Source organism: Protomyctophum bolini, assembly GCF_963924005.1.
Source record: "Protomyctophum bolini genome assembly, chromosome: 21".
Classification (NCBI taxonomy): Eukaryota; Metazoa; Chordata; class Actinopteri; order Myctophiformes; family Myctophidae; genus Protomyctophum; species Protomyctophum bolini.
The window spans coordinates 5517665-5535248 of NC_137882.1; the positions used below are offsets into that span (position 1 = coordinate 5517665).

At 45.1% G+C, this 17584-nt stretch overlaps 1 protein-coding gene across 1 annotated transcript; it reads left to right on the forward strand.

Annotated features, from left to right (window-relative positions):
• The first annotated feature begins 1161 nt into the window (after positions 1–1161).
• On the forward strand, positions 1162–16707 carry pex2 (peroxisomal biogenesis factor 2). The gene is made up of 6 exons (XM_080793485.1): positions 1162–1210; positions 10440–10680; positions 11238–11354; positions 12346–12550; positions 13009–13290; positions 13784–16707. The coding sequence occupies exons 1-6, from the start codon at positions 1207–1209 to the stop codon at positions 13973–13975; spliced, it is 1041 nt and encodes a 346-aa protein (XP_080649611.1). The 5' UTR covers positions 1162–1206; the 3' UTR covers positions 13976–16707.
• Positions 16708–17584: the final 877 nt, after the last annotated feature.

The following is a 17584-nucleotide window of genomic DNA, read 5'->3' on the forward strand; positions in this document are numbered from 1 at the left end:
GAACATTTTCAGTGATTTTAGTCGTTTTGTAAAAGATAATAATAATACAATTTTTTTTAACAGTTTGTTCGAGTCGCAATGTGACATCACACACCGACACGCGGTAGCTATGTTTACACAATGCTGTAAACAGAGCTACCGTACATAATACTGTACACACTTTCCCCGGTTTTTATTACGTTTTTGACGCTTGTTTTGACAATGTAAACAACGTCTGTTTTCTCAGTCGTTGAACGAATTGCTCATTTTGACTGACTGGCAGCAAAGACGACTATACGACTTGTCTTTCTCTTTCACCTACCCGCAGAGTGTCTTCTTGACGGGTGCCAGTGTCTTCTTCTATGTGTCTCAGTCTGTCCGCATAAAGACACGTGAATTCACCGAGGAGACGTTTGATGTCCAGCGTCGTTTCATTCGCCTCAACGCCGCTCAAAGTGCCGCTGTCCTCGGCTCTCCGTGCCTCAGCACGCCGTGGCCCGGCGGAGGACAGTTGTGTGCTGTTGTTACCGTTTTCACGACTCATGTTTATTATGTAAAAGTTGCACAAAGTATTACTTTTAGTTTTACCACACAGACGTTAACTGGTGTGTGTAAGGTAGTCTCTCACACACAGTAGCATTATAGCAGCAGGTGGACTTAATCAGCTGCTGTTCAAACTACTGCACTCACACACCCGGTCACACCGTGATTTAAATGATACAAAATGAAATAATAATGAATTATAATATGTAGCATGTACCATACGTACACACAGTATTTGAATTAACTTCTTGCTCTTAAATATAACTTCGTAATAATAAAGTTTGGTCGCCACTTGTGCAGGCTTCCATATTCGTTACTAATAACAACGGATCGGAGCTTGATGCTTCGTCGCGCGACGGTGTCCCGCGCCGAAAACAGCAGATCTGCAAGCTCACAACTAGTGGCGTCCGCGACGCGCTGTGAGCTTGCAGATCTGCTGTTTTCGGTGGACTGGACTTGTACAATGAACGGACTCCTTTGCCGCCCACGTTGCCGCTGCGCGCTCCGATTTGCTGGCTGCGGTCAGGTTGGCTGTTAACGTTCACGCCATTGGTCGGTTTCGCTCTATGGGGCGGGATTACCGTGCAACAACCCCGGAAGCAGGGGTTTTGTTTACATGCAGGAAAGGAAACATACTGACAGAAGAAGAGTCTGCTGTTGCTGTATACATTCACAGCCCACGCAATGGGTAAATAAACACACCCCCGTTCGTCGTGTCGCTTTGGCATGTGTGTGCATTAATGTCGAATTTTGATTATCTACCAAATGTGACCGTTTCTTAATCTTACCGAAAGCGGTGGACCCTCTTGTAAACAAGTGTAATGTAATGCTTTATGCTGTCGTCCAATCACAGTTAACAGTTTTTGTATTGAGTTGTGCTTGAAATGTACTGTGATTCTGCAAACTGTTAATAAATACTTCAATCGATCAAGGTGATCATCGGGTCGCGTGGGAATGAGATGTACCCGGTATCTGTTTCAGTGACAGAACGTCATGATGTGTTTTGATTCATTGATTGATTGAACATTGTATTAACAGATTGCATAATGCAATACATTTCAAAGAAAGTACAGGTCAATACAAAAACTGCTACGAGGATAAAACCAGTAAAAGCACAGAATACTTGTTTATACCTGTCTAAATACTTCCTTAAAGTCCACACCCACAACACCAGAGGGAGTTCAATTCATTTGCTCCTATGCCACCAACATGTGGAACGCCCTACAGTCATTAAGACATGCAAATCCCTTGACTCCTTCAAAACTGCTCTCAAAGGGCACCTACAGACGGCTGCAATTCGAAACTGGCCCCTAAAATCTGAATCCCCCACCCATCCCTTCGCCCCCCTCACTGAATATGTTTTTTCCCCCTTTTTATGATTATTTCCTGTTTTTGGCTGTATAGAAGTGTATATTCTTAAGTCTCTAAATGTTTTGATGAATTGGTGTCGTCCACTCACAGTTAACAGTTTTTGTATTGAGTTGTACTTGAAATGTACTGTAATTCTGCAAACTGTTCAATCAACTCGATCAATCAATCAACATCAGGGTCCTCCATTTTCAATTCACAAATATACACTTCTATGCACCTCTGCTGTATTTCTTCAGGGCCGGTATCTCTTCAATGGTGTTGTCCTGTCGTGTGCAGCAGCACTGACAGTGTAATCAATCACATGGATTACACTTCTCAGTCGCCACGACTGATTTCAGTCATTTGGATTCCATAGAGGCCAGCGTGTCTTTTGTGAAAGCATGCTGCCGAAAATAGCAGATCTACAAGCTCAGCGCAATGTACAGTGTCGTGTTGTGAGCTTGTAGATCGGCTATTTTTGGTCATTAGTTATATTAAGATATTTGAAGTGACCAAACTAGCAATAGAATACAAGTTTAGAAGCATGTTCCAGAAACATGAATGGTCTCAGAAATGTCATAAAAGCAACCTTAATGCATCAACTCTTTGATTTCTTCAGCTGGTCGGCCTAAAACAGCATCATTACATTTTCAGTCTTGAGATTATATTTGGCTTTAATCCATGCAATCCTAGTGCATATGCATAGTATATTATTGTATTTCATGTGCAGTCGCACTTTCAATATCAGATTAATCGTTTGTGGCAGTTTTTCACCATCCACGTGTGACGGTCACTAGAAAGACAGAAAGGTCATGATGTATGTCGATCTACTTGAATACTCTATTCAATGTCGTTGTTGTGCAGTACTTGGCATTTACGTCACCCCTCCTCACGTACAGTACAGTACATCTTCGGATGGATTTGCTTATGCTACGTGTAGCCTTGGATCACACAAGGGTCATCTGTCAATATATGACACAGTCCAGGGCTGTGTCATATAAATAACGATGAAGCTTGCACAAAAACGAATTCCACCCCACTTCTTTTTGTAAACCTTTTGTGATGTGACAAAGCCGATTCTGATTCAGTCGTCTGTATATTACTCTGTCTGTACATACCGTAATTATATCTAGTGCATAGTAGTACATTACCAGTATTATTATTTTTCTTTTCCCTGACCGTGTTGGAGGTAGTTTATTTTTTACGTCTTCTATACGGTAAAAATGTTCAGCTCCTGCAACAGAATATTAATGATAAATGTGACAGGGAGAAAGAAATAAACAACCACATTATATACTGTACATATACGCTATGGCAGTCACTGCATAGTGGCTGTACACTATACACTAATGCTTTCTTCAACGGCATATACTGCTCCACATCATCCAATTATTCCTCGAAATAATCGGTACCAGCGATCAAAAACTGCCACATTGACATTCATAGCAAAGTTGATCTTATTGATTTCCAAGAGATTATACTGACTTCATTCCTGTCATCTCAGTCACCCGTCTCTACTCTTTCGTCGTTATATCTCCCTTTCCCAGTCAGTGTGTGTGTGTGCGTGTGTGTGTGTGTGTGTGTGTGTGTGTGTGTGTGTGTGTGCTCTGTGCTGTGCTCTCACACTCCACCAAAACCTAATCCCCCCGCTGTCATTATAACATAATGCTCTTGACTTATTATCAAAATGGGGCAGATTTGGATTTTTTTGTTGTTGTTAAAAACACTGATAAGCCCCAGAGCTGAAGAATTAGGAGACAATGCCATTACGGAGAGAACAAACATGCAGAGGTTGATTGCGCGTGTGTGACTGTGTGTGTGTGTGTGTGTGTGTGTGTGTGTGTGTGTGTGTGTGTGTGTGTGTGTGTGTGTGTGTGTGTGTGTGTGAGATTGTGTGTGTGTGTGTGTGTGTGAACACTTAGTATAATGAGTGTGTTTTTAAAAGAAATCACTAAAGTTAAATTGGGCTGTGATCTCACTCTGGGGTCACAAGGTCACAGACCGTACAGTTGGGGGGGAAAAAGCCATGTGAAAAGGCACAGGGATTTATGTGCCTACATTACATGGAAATAATTATTTATTTACTCCTAGTGACTGTACTATCCGATCAAAATGGACATAATTTGTGTGGTTTATTATTTTCATAATGCTTAATACAGGCTTGTTTGTTGAGGTCTCACAATAAGTAGACAGAGGCTGTGTAAATCCATGGCACATTCTGCTACATGAAACCATTGTTCATCCCTGCTATTGTACATCCTAGTTGAACAGCATTTCAGACATGCAGGCATAGACAGCTGAACTGAAACACTCGTGAGCGCGCGCACACACACACACAGACAGATAGAGGGATAGATACTGTAGATATAGCTATACACGCACACGCATGGATACAACAATATATCATTATAACACTGTTGTCATTCTATTATCATGCATGGTGACTATACATTTTGTGAGACGTAGGAGGGGCCCGGACAGGAGTCACCCCACAGAGCCTGGTCCTTCCATGCACCAGTATTGGTCTACCTCCCAGTCCCGGCAAAGTAGTTCCGGAGCGCCGGATTGCGTGGCCCTGGTCTTTCCCTAGTGGGTCTGATCGACACTGACGTAAGTCGGGACTTGATTCGGCTGGGTCACCTGAGTGAGGGGTATGATGTTCGCGAGACCCGAAACCCCGATGACCTTGGGATACATCACTGAGGATATGTCCCAGGTGCATGCATCCATGCGATGTATTTTCGTTCGGCAGTTTCAGCAAGTGTCCCCACCCCAGTCAGAATAGGGATTCCGGGGCTCAAGTGGTTGCATCCATTCAATTTCCTACTTACTGTCTTTTAATTCTTCGATATATGAAACATAAAAGGATTCATCGCTTTTCTGTCTCATCCATAAAAGACGGTTGCTCAGATATAGTGACAGCACATTGTTGTTGTTCAGCATACTACTACGCCCCAGTGCTCTCACACGGACTCCCTAGAAGAAAGACACAAGTTCAATTTTCTCATTCATTAGCTTGTTCTCCCATTCTCTCATTCGATATGCCTCTCTGGCCTGTAAATGTTTCATGACTTTTTAAGTTGTTTTTTTCTTTCTTTGCAAGCCTTCTATACATATTACTCATACTGCCTTAGCATACTCCAACCTTCGTACTCACAAAATCAATTAATTCTCCTTAATAATTTACCTTCTGAGCAAACCCGATTAGCAGAGCACTATTTTTTTGTGTCGGATGTGCTTCTCTAAGTGATGTTTTTTTCCCTCCGCTCTCCTTTTTTTCAGGCATTAACTTGGCCCTCACCCCATGGCTCGAAGGAGTCTTGGGTGATTACAGAAAGAGGAGAGCCTTGATAAAGCATTAGTGTGCGACACACACACACACACACACACAGCCTGAGGACCCCTCCGTACATTTGCACACATTCATTTTTCATGAAACAGACTCATAACAATTAGTCTGGTTACCGCCTGGGTAATCTTAGCGTCCCCTGTAATGCCTGTGGTCGGCGGCCGCGCTGTATGACATCACTCTTTTGAAAGTTCTAAATCTGACATTCCCATCCGTTTTCATAGCGAGGACATTAGCAAGCCTTGGCTAATAGGCCTGTATTCGTTGCTGGCGAAAGAAGGGCAATAAAGTGAGGGAGAGAAGGGGGGGGGGGGGGGGGGTAGAGAGAGAGAGAGAGAGGGAGGGAGAGAAAATGAGGTTGGAGTGCTTAGAGGAATAGGTTATATTCGCCAGACCTTTTACACAAATTAATTTACATGCGAGGGCAGAAAATGTAAAGTTGTAATCCGGCAGCATGTGTCGCCAACGCATAGCCTATTTCTCGCTACAGGCATCATAGAAAGCCAAGTGACCGTTTATGTATTATTTCAACAAATATATTATGCTGCTAACAACCATAGCTAAGTGCTTTGGAATTTGAGCACTATTCCGTGCCAGGAGCTAAATCGAGACTTTGGCCAGACGGTTTACAACTGGCGTTGGAATGACAGCCGTGTGGATGGTTTCCGAGCTTTTGTGCATTGTAGGGGGAAAAAAAGCATAAACACGGACTGCCAAACCCCACCACCCCCCCCATCCCCCTAGTCCTCCTTCCTAAAAGCAACCCCCTCCCTCTCCCAGACACTGCAAGCCAAAGCCAAGGTCAAGAAGACAGTGCCACCACCCTCTCTGTCTATAGGCTATTCCCCGGATGCCCAAACCACGGCCGTGTGCGCATCAGGAATGTTCCCTCCTCCCCTATTGTGACTGCCAGTCTGAAGGTCAGCTCCTTGGGAGAGGTTCATGCTTATCTATTTTAACCCCCCCCCCCCCTCTCTTCCTCCTCTTCCTCCACTATCGACAGACAGTAGCTTGGAGGGTCTGGACTGGAGGTTTGGTTCTGGTGACCTATCTGCATCTCCTGCCCGTCGGTGGCCGTCACCGTTACACATTCAAGTTGACCATTAATTGTCACACAGATAATTGCGATTAACGATTTAATTGTTTTTCATATGAATTTAAAAAAAAAATCTGTTTGCCTCGCGATCGAAAATGCACAGGTCAGATATGACAAATAACTGAAAAATACAAAGAAATTACTGGCATATTCGTTAATCGGAAATAGCTTATCTACGAGCTTACTTCGTGACGCGTTGTAAGCTTGTAGATCTGCTATTTCCATGTTTGATTGGATATTGTTGACACCCGAGGTATGGCATCCAGCTTCAAAGCTATCTTTGTCTTGCACATGACTCACCAGCTATGGGGTAATGGGGGGGAGGCGCGGATTCTCGTTAGGGCTGAATTAACCTTATCACCCCTTTAATTAACTCTTAATATCTTCTGAAAAAGAAGACATTTATTTTAGAGAAAAAAAAAAGACTTATGTCTTTGTTTTTTTGTTTTGATTGCAGGGTGAGCTAACCCAGTGGTTCTCAAAATGGGAGTCCGGGGACCCCCAGGCAATATTCTATCTAGCGATACAACGCATTTAAATTGTAGAGCTGTTTATTTTAAATCTCATTTGAGAAAGCTCTAATATTTTTTTTGAAGCATTTGAAATCTTGTATGGTTGGGAGGGTGGGAGGGGGGGCGGTGTCAGACACCATTGGTCCAGGAGAGGGCATTTAGCCTCTGTACTGTATCCACGAGAGAATTATGAAGTCAACATCCCCTTGTCACTGTATCACACCAGGCCTGTGTGCATGTGCACGTGTGCGCGCCGCCCGCCCCGCCACTTGCGTTCCTGCGATGACGCACACGTCTGTTCAGTTTACAGTGCTCGGTAAACACTGGCATTGATTGTGACTTTTGACTATTACATAAGGAGCAGCATGGATTTCCAGCTGTCCGCGGTCAGAGCCCTGTAAATTCAAATGCTTAATTTTTATAGGCAGGCCCGCATTGACTGAAGTGTCTGCTTGTTATATATTTGGCAAGTGGCTGCAAGTCTGAAGGGAGGCTGTCAATAGCAATCCCTGCTATTGATATGGTAGTGGGCACAAGATGTTACTTGGCCCCCCGACACCGCCATCGCTCTGATCCCCTCTACATCATAATTACATTAATATTGACAAACCCTTGACAATAGTCACATTACTATTGATAGGTGGCTGTCAATACCGTGTTCCCCCAAATAAAACATATTCATTCATAACTTGTAAACTGCTCGATAAAAGGCTTTGAAGAGAATATCGGACCGGGCCGGGGTTTTGCTCTCCCGAGAGAGAGAGAGCTGCTACTGCTACTGTGACGGGGATTTCTACCACCTGGCTCTTGTGTGTGTGCATGTCCATGTGTATGTGTCTACAGTATATAGACTGATGGATTAGCTTAGCTCTGTATTAGAGCTCTGCCCATTGAGGCTTTGCTTGACACACACACACACACACACAGGCACATTTTCATCTATGGCACCTCCTGCACCCCCTATCAAGGCGAAACATTCACATAAAAATATAAATAAATTAACACCGTTTATGAGTTAGCACTGCAGCATACATTCCAATTCTCTCTTTTTTTTTGTCCCCTCAAACTCACTCACACTCACAGGCCCAGATCTAGTTCACGAGCTGCACATTAGCAGCAGCATTTAAAATGCAGCTCAATGCATTTGTCACACCTGCTCTAGTTCGGTGTGAATTTTCCCTCTGATTTCCATTCCTTTGCAAGTTCTAACTGGGTTGGACGGTGTATGCAGGAGCCTATTGAAACATCATGAATACACGCATGGTCCTGTTCAACAATAACACCCCCCCCCTCCTACCCCCCAACCCTCTACACCCCCCACCCCGTCTGAGAAGCATCCAAAGTGACCATCATCTTTCTCTCTTTCTGTCAAAAAACTGCCATATTTACCCAGCTGAAATCTCTCTTAAAGCCTCATGACAAATCCTGTTCAGCAGGACACAAAAGACGCTGTTTAAAAAGCTTTCTCTCTCTCTCTCTCTCTTTTCCTTTCCCACTCTTTCGCTCTCTGTCATGCCCCCCCCCCCCCCCCCCCCCCCCCCCCTTTAAGTCACTTCGTTAGCCCTTCACTTCCTAGGCGTTTCATTGGAGGAGAGGGCATATAAAACCGTGGGGGGGGGGACTGCGTGACACTGGGAGCGGTTCGGTGCGTTAGTAGTAGGAAGGAAATAGCCCCAGACGTCACAGCAGCGAGATCCCATATGGAGTAGCAGTGGTGGCGGTGTGTGTGTGTGTGTGTGTGTGTGTGTGTGTGTGTGTGTGTCTGGGGGACGAGGGTAGCAGTTCCACATTTGGCAGATGTTTATGGTGTAGCAGAGACTGTGCCGTTAGCCTAATCCCCGGTGATGTGATTTGTACACACACCCTATCTCCAGAGGGAGCAGAGGCCTCTGGGCCTCGCCCTGGATGTGTACTCTGTGTGTGTGTGTACTCTGTGTGTGTGTGTGTGTGTGTGTGTGTGTGTGTGTGTGTGTCCTCTCTGTGTGTGTGTGTGTGTGTGTGTGTGTGTGACTGTGTGTGTGTTTATAAACTAGTTTTAAGACCCCGTGCTCCTCCACATTGCGTGGCTCAAAGGTTGCATTATGGATGGGTTTTACATGTGAAAAGTGATTTCCGTTGCCGTGTATAATTTAAGGGGTAGAGGGAAGGGGGGGGGGGGGGGGGGGGTGGGCTGGGACGTAAACTTTCCAAACAGAGCATCATCCCAATGTTTGGTCCCGAGTCACATTCCGGTTTGCTGTTAATACTTATACTTGACTCTGTGTGGTCTGCTCTGCAGTGATTCTAGGATATTGCTAGTGGGCCCCCAAATATTGTTAAAAATATATATTTTTGGTATTTCTTTCTTGAGTTTTCACACACACGCGCACACACACACACACACACACACGCACACACACACACACACACACACACACACACACACACACACACACACACACACACACACACACACACAGTGTTATAGGAACTTAAAATATACTATGTTATAGTTCCATTGATCCAACATAATCGATTGATCATTATAATAAGCATTCTCTGAAAATACACACACACACTTAAAACGGCAGCCGAAAGGCATGCTTAAACAAGATTGTCGAGTATGCCCTGATCCAGAAAAGGTTGGGAGTTGTTTACATTAGGGATGCACCGAAAGGTACATTCTTGGCCGAAACCGAATACCGAATATAGGAAACAGTTGGCCGAAAACCGAATATCCGAATATGATTAATATTATATATCTTTTTTCCTACCATAGCGGTCATGGCCGTACCTTAAAGCTACCTAATTTATGGCAAAATAAATGGTTATGGCAAAACTTAACTTAAATAATAATCACTATTATGGGTCCATAAAACATGTATTCAGCTCTTTTTAATGCATTAATTGCATAAACTATTCAGTGATATATTTTCTGCCTATATTCGGGCCGAAACCGAATAGGCCGAAAATGCATTTTTAGCCATTTTCTGCCGAATATTTTCTGCTGCCGAATATTCGGTGCATCACTAGTTTACATACTTACTATTTTCACCATTTTGATATGAAATAGCTAATGTATATAGGCTTAAAAAGTGGTTAAACCTGATGATATCTACAGTATATTTATAAATTGTGCTGAGGAGTGAGGACCCACTGGAACCCCCTCACGGACTCCACTTTGAGAATCACTGATATGAACAGAGGACCAGTAGTTTCAGTGTTTAACCCATTCTGAACGGGAACCCATTTTCGTGTTAGCATCATGTTATGCTTTAGCTATTGAAAAATAGCAGATCTACAAGCTCATAGCGCGCCACCGAGTGGCGCGCTACGAGCTTGTAGGTCTGCTATTTTTGAAAAATCGAAGAACGACTGACATTTTTTAGAATCTGATCTCAGGTCAGAATGGGTTCATCAGACCAGTGTGTGTGTGTCCAGTGGAAACCTCGTATGAATCTGATCTCAGGTCAGAATGGGTTAATCACCTTTGGACTCCAGGGTTACAGTACAGCCCGGCATGCTTCATGCTCAGAACATGAAGAATTGGGTTTTGAACCTGAAATCATCGGATGATTAAACACCTGGACCCGTGTTTGGTTGTGTTCTCTCTCCTCTCTTCTCTTCCCAGCCGGTGTGGAAGAAGAAGACAGCGAGGGGGACCGGAGGAGAGAGACGGATGGAGGTCCGGGTGCAGCGGGCGGCGGCGGTGGCGGTGGCGACCCGCAGAACCCCCACCCGGTGCTGCGCATCAGCCAGCTGGACGCCTTTGAGCTGGACGGGACGCTGGAGCAGCTGGTGTGGGAGCGCTTCTCCCACTGCTTCCAGAACTGCCGTCCGGGCCTGCTCACCCCGGTGGAGCCTGAGCTCAGGTACCAACAGCAGCCAGCGGCCCCGTCCACAAATAACACATGAAGCTATAACTAACCGTATAAAGTATAAAATGACGAAATGCATGCAATTGTTTTTAACCCATTCTGACCTGAGATCAGATTCATACGAGGTTTCCACTGGACACACACTGGTCTGATTAACCCATTCTGACCTGAGATCAGATTCTAAAAAATGTCAGTCGTTCTTCGATTTAAAAAAAATAGCAGACCTACAAGCTCGTAGCGCGCCACTCGGTGGCGCGCTATGAGCTTGTAGATCTGCTATTTTTCAATAGCTAAAGCATAACATGATGCCAACACCAAAACGGGTTCCCGTTCAGAATGGGTTAATTAGTGGTACCAGGTCATGTTCAGTCATTCCTTTGTATACCGGTATTTAATTTCTTTGTCATAATCCGTACAGTTTTGTTTACAAAGCAAACTATGTCAAGCAGAAATGTAATTTTGAGTGATTATGTCCCCAATGTTCAAGGGCAAAAGAAAACACAATTTAACCGCAATCATTTTGTATGACACGCCTCAACCTCGTCATGCAGGGCCTTGCTGCAGCTGCTACTGTGGAGGTTCACCATGTACTCGGGCAGTGCCACGGTGGGCCAGGCTCTGCTCAGCCTGCGCTACCACAACACCCTGTCACCTTTCACCCGCTACAGGTCAGTACCACAACACCCTGGCACCTTTCACCCGCTACAGGTCAGTACCACAACACCCTGTCACCTTTCACCCGCTACAGGTCAGTACCACAACACCCTGGCACCTTTCACCCGCTACAGGTCAGTACCACAACACCCTGTCACCTTTCACCCGCTATACAGGTCAGTACCACAACACCCTGTCGCCTTTCACCCGCTACAGGTCAGTACCACAACACCCTGTCACCTTTCACCCGCTATACAGGTCAGTACCACAACACCCTGTCGCCTTTCACCCGCGACAGGTCAGTACCACAACACCCTGTCACCTTTCACCCGCCACAGGTCAGTACCACAACACCCTGTCACCTTTCACCCGCTACAGGTCAGTACCACAACACCCTGTCACCTTTCACCCGCTATACAGGTCAGTACCACAACACCCTGTCGCCTTTCACCCGCTACAGGTCAGTACCACAACACCCTGTCACCTTTCACCCGCCACAGGTCAGTACCACAACACCCTGTCACCTTTCACCCGCTACAGGTCAGTACCACAACACCCTGTCACCTTTCACCCGCTACAGGTCAGTACCACAACACCCTGTCGCCTTTCACCCGCTACAGGTCAGTACCACAACACCCTGTCACCTTTCACCCGCTACAGGTCAGTACCACAACACCCTGTCACCTTTCACCCGCTACAGGTCAGTACCACAACACCCTGTCACCTTTCACCCGCTACAGGTCAGTACCACAACACCCTGTCACCTTTCACCCGCTACAGGTCAGTACCACAACAACCTGTCACCTTTCACCCGCTACAGGTCAGAAGCTGGGGTGAAGCCAGCTACACCTACAGCCGGCATACAAATAATTAGATTATTAGATTAATTAATACACATAATCACAACTGTCTAAAACTATCCTAACCTGCGGCTCAACAGCAGCCATGTACAGTATGTAGATATCTTTGTAGAACTCCTTGCTCTCTCTCTCTCCCTAACTACAGGTCCCTGTCCCGCGGTCAGAAGCTGGGTCTGGCCCTGCTCACCATCGGGCCCCGCTGGCTCCAGGAGCGCTCTCACAGCCTGCTGCGGCCCTTCAGGGGACTGGCTGGAGGAGGGGACGGCGGGGGGGCCCTGAGTCAGGGCCTCCGACACGCCATGGCCCTCGTCTCCGGCCTGACGCAGATCGCCAGCCTAATCAACTTCCTGGTTAGTGGAAGGGAAAGTTATAGCCACATTTGTTTTGTCATTACAAAATAAATGCTTACCAATAGCGTTCACCAATGTGTTCATAAAAGGTGTCTGCCAACGCCTCAATTAGTTCCAACCCAATTCCTCAGGGAAACTTCACTCAGACTTCAACTTCAACTCCACTACAATTTGATGGATAGCCCCCCTGAAAAGTAGCCGTGGCCGACTGGGAGTCATTTTTTTTTCAGCACCCTCCTAAAACTCATAATTAGACCAATGGCCAATAAAGGCCAATGTTTTATTGCAGAGGCCTTTTGAGTACCCCAACTTTGATTGGCTCCCATGAACTTACCCAGAGGAATTGGGTTGGAGGAACACATTTATGAACACATTGGTGAAGAGAGCTATTGGTAAGCATTTTTTTTCATGCAGATTTATACCTAACCTTTTGTACCTAACTGTCCCTGACCTACTAGGTGTTCCTGAGGAACGGGCAGCACCCCCTGCTGGCGGAGCGCGTGGTGGGCGCGCGGGCGGTGTTCAGCAAGGCGGAGGCGGCGGGCGGCCGCGACGTGGCGTACCAGTACATGAACCGCGAGCTGCTCTGGCACGGCTTCGCCGAGTTCCTCATCTTCCTGCTGCCGCTGATCAACACCAGGAAGGTCAAAGCCGCCGTGAAGTCGCTGCTGGGCGGGGCCAGGGAAGAGGGCGGGGCCGGGGACAGGCAGGGCGGCAGGGACGGCCTGGGAGTGTGGAAGGTAACATCACCACCAGTGTGTTCTGCTCTGAAACTAACAGGGGTGTAGTCCAGCACTTAAGCCAAGTTCAGGTTTTGCAACAATAGTATACGATTTAATCTATGCACACATATGAAAGTTCTTGGCCGATACCGATGTTTAAAATAACAATTTAGCCGATACTGATACTGATATTATGTTTATTCAGTCAATACGGAATAAATCTACAGCTTAGTGGTTGGTAGGCGAACACACCAACATAGCCAATGCAAAATGTTTGTTTATCAACAGCAGATAAATATCGGCTACTGCCATCGGTTAAAGTCAAATTCATCGGCCACATATCGATACAGATATGTGACCGATACATCGGTGCATGTCTAATTTAATCAATTTGCCATAATTTATCATTTCATAAAATAATACATTTAAAACGGTTCCCTATGTTAGGAAAAGTGAGAATTTATTTCAATGAAGGTTTGTCTGTCTTTCTGTGTGTGTGTGTGTGTGTAAGGAGTGTGGGCTGTGCGGGGAGTGGCCCACCATGCCTCACACGGTGGGCTGTGGCCACGTGTTCTGCTACTACTGCATCAAGAGCCTCGCCATCGCCGACCCCGCCCTCACCTGCCCCAGGTGCGGCGAGGAGGCGGGACCACCCGAGCCCGTCCAGCTGCCGGTGGAAATGACGGACATGGGAGGCAGGTGACGGACGATGGACGATGTGTGGAAGCCATCAGTTCTTATAGTTTTGAGTTGAAATGGAGAGTTTGACTTTTTGAAATTAAACATGGTGGGATTCTAAGGTTATAATTTGTATAACCGGTCTCTGAATGGAATATGACTTCCTACAGTTTTGACTCACCATCCACTATAGAGACTGTGAATCGCTGCAGTCGGGTGGAAACCTTGTATGTCCAAAACAGTTACTTTTCAGGAAATGGGAAAAAATAACCAGTGGATCCAGTCTAGTTTATTTAGTTTGTTTGCCAAAACGAGATAATCGTGAATATCTGTTGTATCCAACTGTGCCAACCTCGAGATTTGATTAAAAAATTATTTAAAAATGCTATTTTACCTTTTGTTTCTTAGCTTCCGCCACTAGCATCCATAGGCCTCTCATTGTAGAAACAGCCAACATCTATAATCTGCGGCACACGCGCACGCGCACAGGGTTATTAGTGGTATTTATGCTCAGAAGTCCATGTTTATAGCCCATTAAAACATTAATCCGAGCCGTGCTGATCATCATGGCTGCTCTGTGGGGGGCATCGTCCGTCCTTTTTTTAAACTAGCTCCTCACCACTCACTCTACACACTTCCACTCGGGTTGAGCATAGATATATAAATAATAGTGATGCAATGCAAATGGATTGGATTGTCTGGGTTTTTCCAAAAGAGTGCATGTATGTTTAGCCTTGAGAAGAGAGTAAGTAATCATCATACTCTTATTTTTATTGTTAACTTCGAAGTTATTAGGAAATATACCCAAGATACACAGTTGTGGACAAATAGGAATATCCTCTGAGATTATCTGGGATAATATACAAAGTACTTCTTTCCAAAGCTTCATGATCTCTGGGCATTGCCATAAACAATGAAATAATGTACCCTTCTCCACGTTGCACTTTACACATTGGTCTGGTATATTAGGATCAAAATGATTAAGTAGAGAAGGAGTAATATACGTTCGCATCAGCCATTTGTATTGTAGTAACTTGTATCTGGTATTGATCGTCTGTGTTTGGGCTTTGTAGCAAGCCCTCTCCCAATGTTCAACACTTATTTCTACATTTAGATCGTTACACCAGGCCAAACTTCTACACTCGGAGGATTCCCCAGACAACCTCACAAACGTTATCATAGACCAGAGATACTTGACCACGACCGTCAGAATAATTTACTATCTATCTAAAACTGATAGAGATGGCAGCTGGATTGAGTTATCTTGGGTACTTGAAATAAAACTTCTTATCTGTATGTACTTAAAAAAATGATTTGATGCCGGGATATCATATTTTCCTGATGTCCTTCAAAAGACATCAGTATATCAGAGATATCAGAGATTTTGGCAACCTTGTCTGCCCATGATTTAAACCCCCCCATCATGACTCCCAGGTTTAAAATTCTGGTTACCCCACAAGGGAGAATAACGTGAAAGTTTAGTATCTGAACTATGGATGTCCCGATAATTATTTTCTGTTCCCGATCCGTTCCCGATACGACAATTTCTGTGTTAGCCGATACTGAATACCGATACCAGTGTTGTGATCTCGTATTGTTTATAGCTATATATATCGTGTTGTGTTTATAGCTATCTAGCCATCTATCTCGTGTTGTGTTTATAGCCACCTAGCTATATATCCCGTGTTGTGTTTATAGCAACTCCACATGCACCAACATTCTATTTACCTGCGTCAACCCCTCGCCCGTGTCGGATCGTTGGTTAGACGTGCATATTCGCCGATACCAATATGACCCGATATGACAAATAAGGGAAGATACCGATACAGTATCCGGACATCTCTAATCGGAAACCAGATTTAAATTGTGTTCTTAACAAAGGGTTCTTTGTATTTATTTTTAGGGAGTATAAAATAAGGGTTCAAAGGCAGGGAAGATATGCTCTATTGGCACCCAAGATATGCATGTTCTATCAGAAAACCTTATCCGAGCAGCTAATAATACCAGTAGAGATTGGGAAGTTTTAACCCCCCTCTCTCATATGGCAAGAAGAGAAGTGACAATCGTAATCTGGGGTTATTTTCTTTCCAAATAAAGTTAGTAAAGAGTTTTGTCATATTAGCAAAAAAAACGAGGGGGTTGGTTTCAGGGGTAGTGACTGAAATAAATGTAAGAATTTGGGTAAAATATTAATTTTAATTATGTTAATGGATTTGTAACTGAGGTTATAATAGGGTCATATAGTTTGATTGAATCAACTCTCCTACATTAGGGGTTATCTTTATTCCCAAATAAGTAAATCGTTGTGGTGAGTTTTGAAAAACCGTATTAACTGGTGGACCTGAAAAGCAATGCTTTTGGACATACAAGATTTCAGCTCGACTGCGCCGATAATGGAAAACTATCATTCATTTGACCAGAATCCACCATATTGATGATGAACGATAACTTTGCAGTGAATTATAAAGGGTTTAACATCAGTTGGCCTGACAGGCATTCACAGCGTATGACTGGTATTCAGTCTCAATGATGTCTGCGTGTTTCCTGAACACACACATGGCCCTGCCATGTTTAATGTATGTGTACATATATTGACAATGCTTCGGCCCCTACCGTTTCTCCCTGGCTGGACTTTGGACAGAACTATTTGTCTTTGCTGCCCTGGACTGGACTGCAGCAGAGACACACACACACAGAGCATATATTTGAGGAAGGACCGTGTTGATTTATGCACCAAATTTTGTGTGTGTGTGAGGGGGGGGGGGGTGTTTGTTGAATTGGGAATATTTGTTCTGATGAAAAATGCAAGGAAGTCAGTTGAATAAATAATGTGGGGGAGAATTTATGATGCCTCTCTCATCATGGAGCGAATTAGCATTCGTTTTTGTTTTTTTTGCCTATATTCTATTTCGACATCATTAAAATTGATAGAGTGCTACCTCTCGGGTGTTTATTTGGTTAAGTGGAAAAGAGAGAGATGGGGGGGGGGGGGTCATAACAATCAGCACACTTTTCTCTCTAGACAGGCCTAGCGCATTCTAACCCCCATCATCCCTTTTCACAGCCCCCCGACATGCTAAAGATCAAGGGGCAGCCAGGGGCGTGGATTGACTCTACTCTCTCTCACTCATACATATACACACACACTCACTCAATATCTCTTTCTCTGTCTGTCTGTCTCTCACATTGACAATCTGTGCTGCGCTCCCTCCCTCTCTCTCTCTGAGCACACAGACAGTCATCTCCCTTGCCCCCTCTTTCAGTCTTTCCATCTCCTCCCCACCCCACCCCCTCTCTCTCTTTCTCGCTCCATCTGTAATCTCCAGGGCCCTCGCCCCTATAAGGCTGTAGTAAACTGTACCAAAACCCTGGCAGTCATCTCTTTCCTCGCAGGCGAATTACTCTCTAATCCCTGTAATGAGTCCAAAGATGCTTATTTATGCCGGAGTTAACCTCCACCAGTGAGCCCAGCCCGGGGCCAAAAGCACCCCAGCCCGAGTGAAGCTTTTGCCTGGGCTGACACACGAGTGAGAGCAGCACCCGCCCACCACCACCCATCACAACCCACCGACCGTACCCCCCACACACACACACACACACACACACCCACACACACACACTCTTCCTGAGTCCA

What these genes read in the sequence shown, in the direction of transcription:
- pex2 (XM_080793485.1), top strand. An exon ending in CCAGCCTAATCAACTTCCTG is followed by an intron (nt 12,551 to 13,008) that starts GTTAGTGGAAGG and finishes CTGACCTACTAG; the next exon opens with GTGTTCCTGAGGAACGGGCA. An exon ending in ACGGCCTGGGAGTGTGGAAG is followed by an intron (nt 13,291 to 13,783) that starts GTAACATCACCA and finishes TGTGTGTGTAAG; the next exon opens with GAGTGTGGGCTGTGCGGGGA.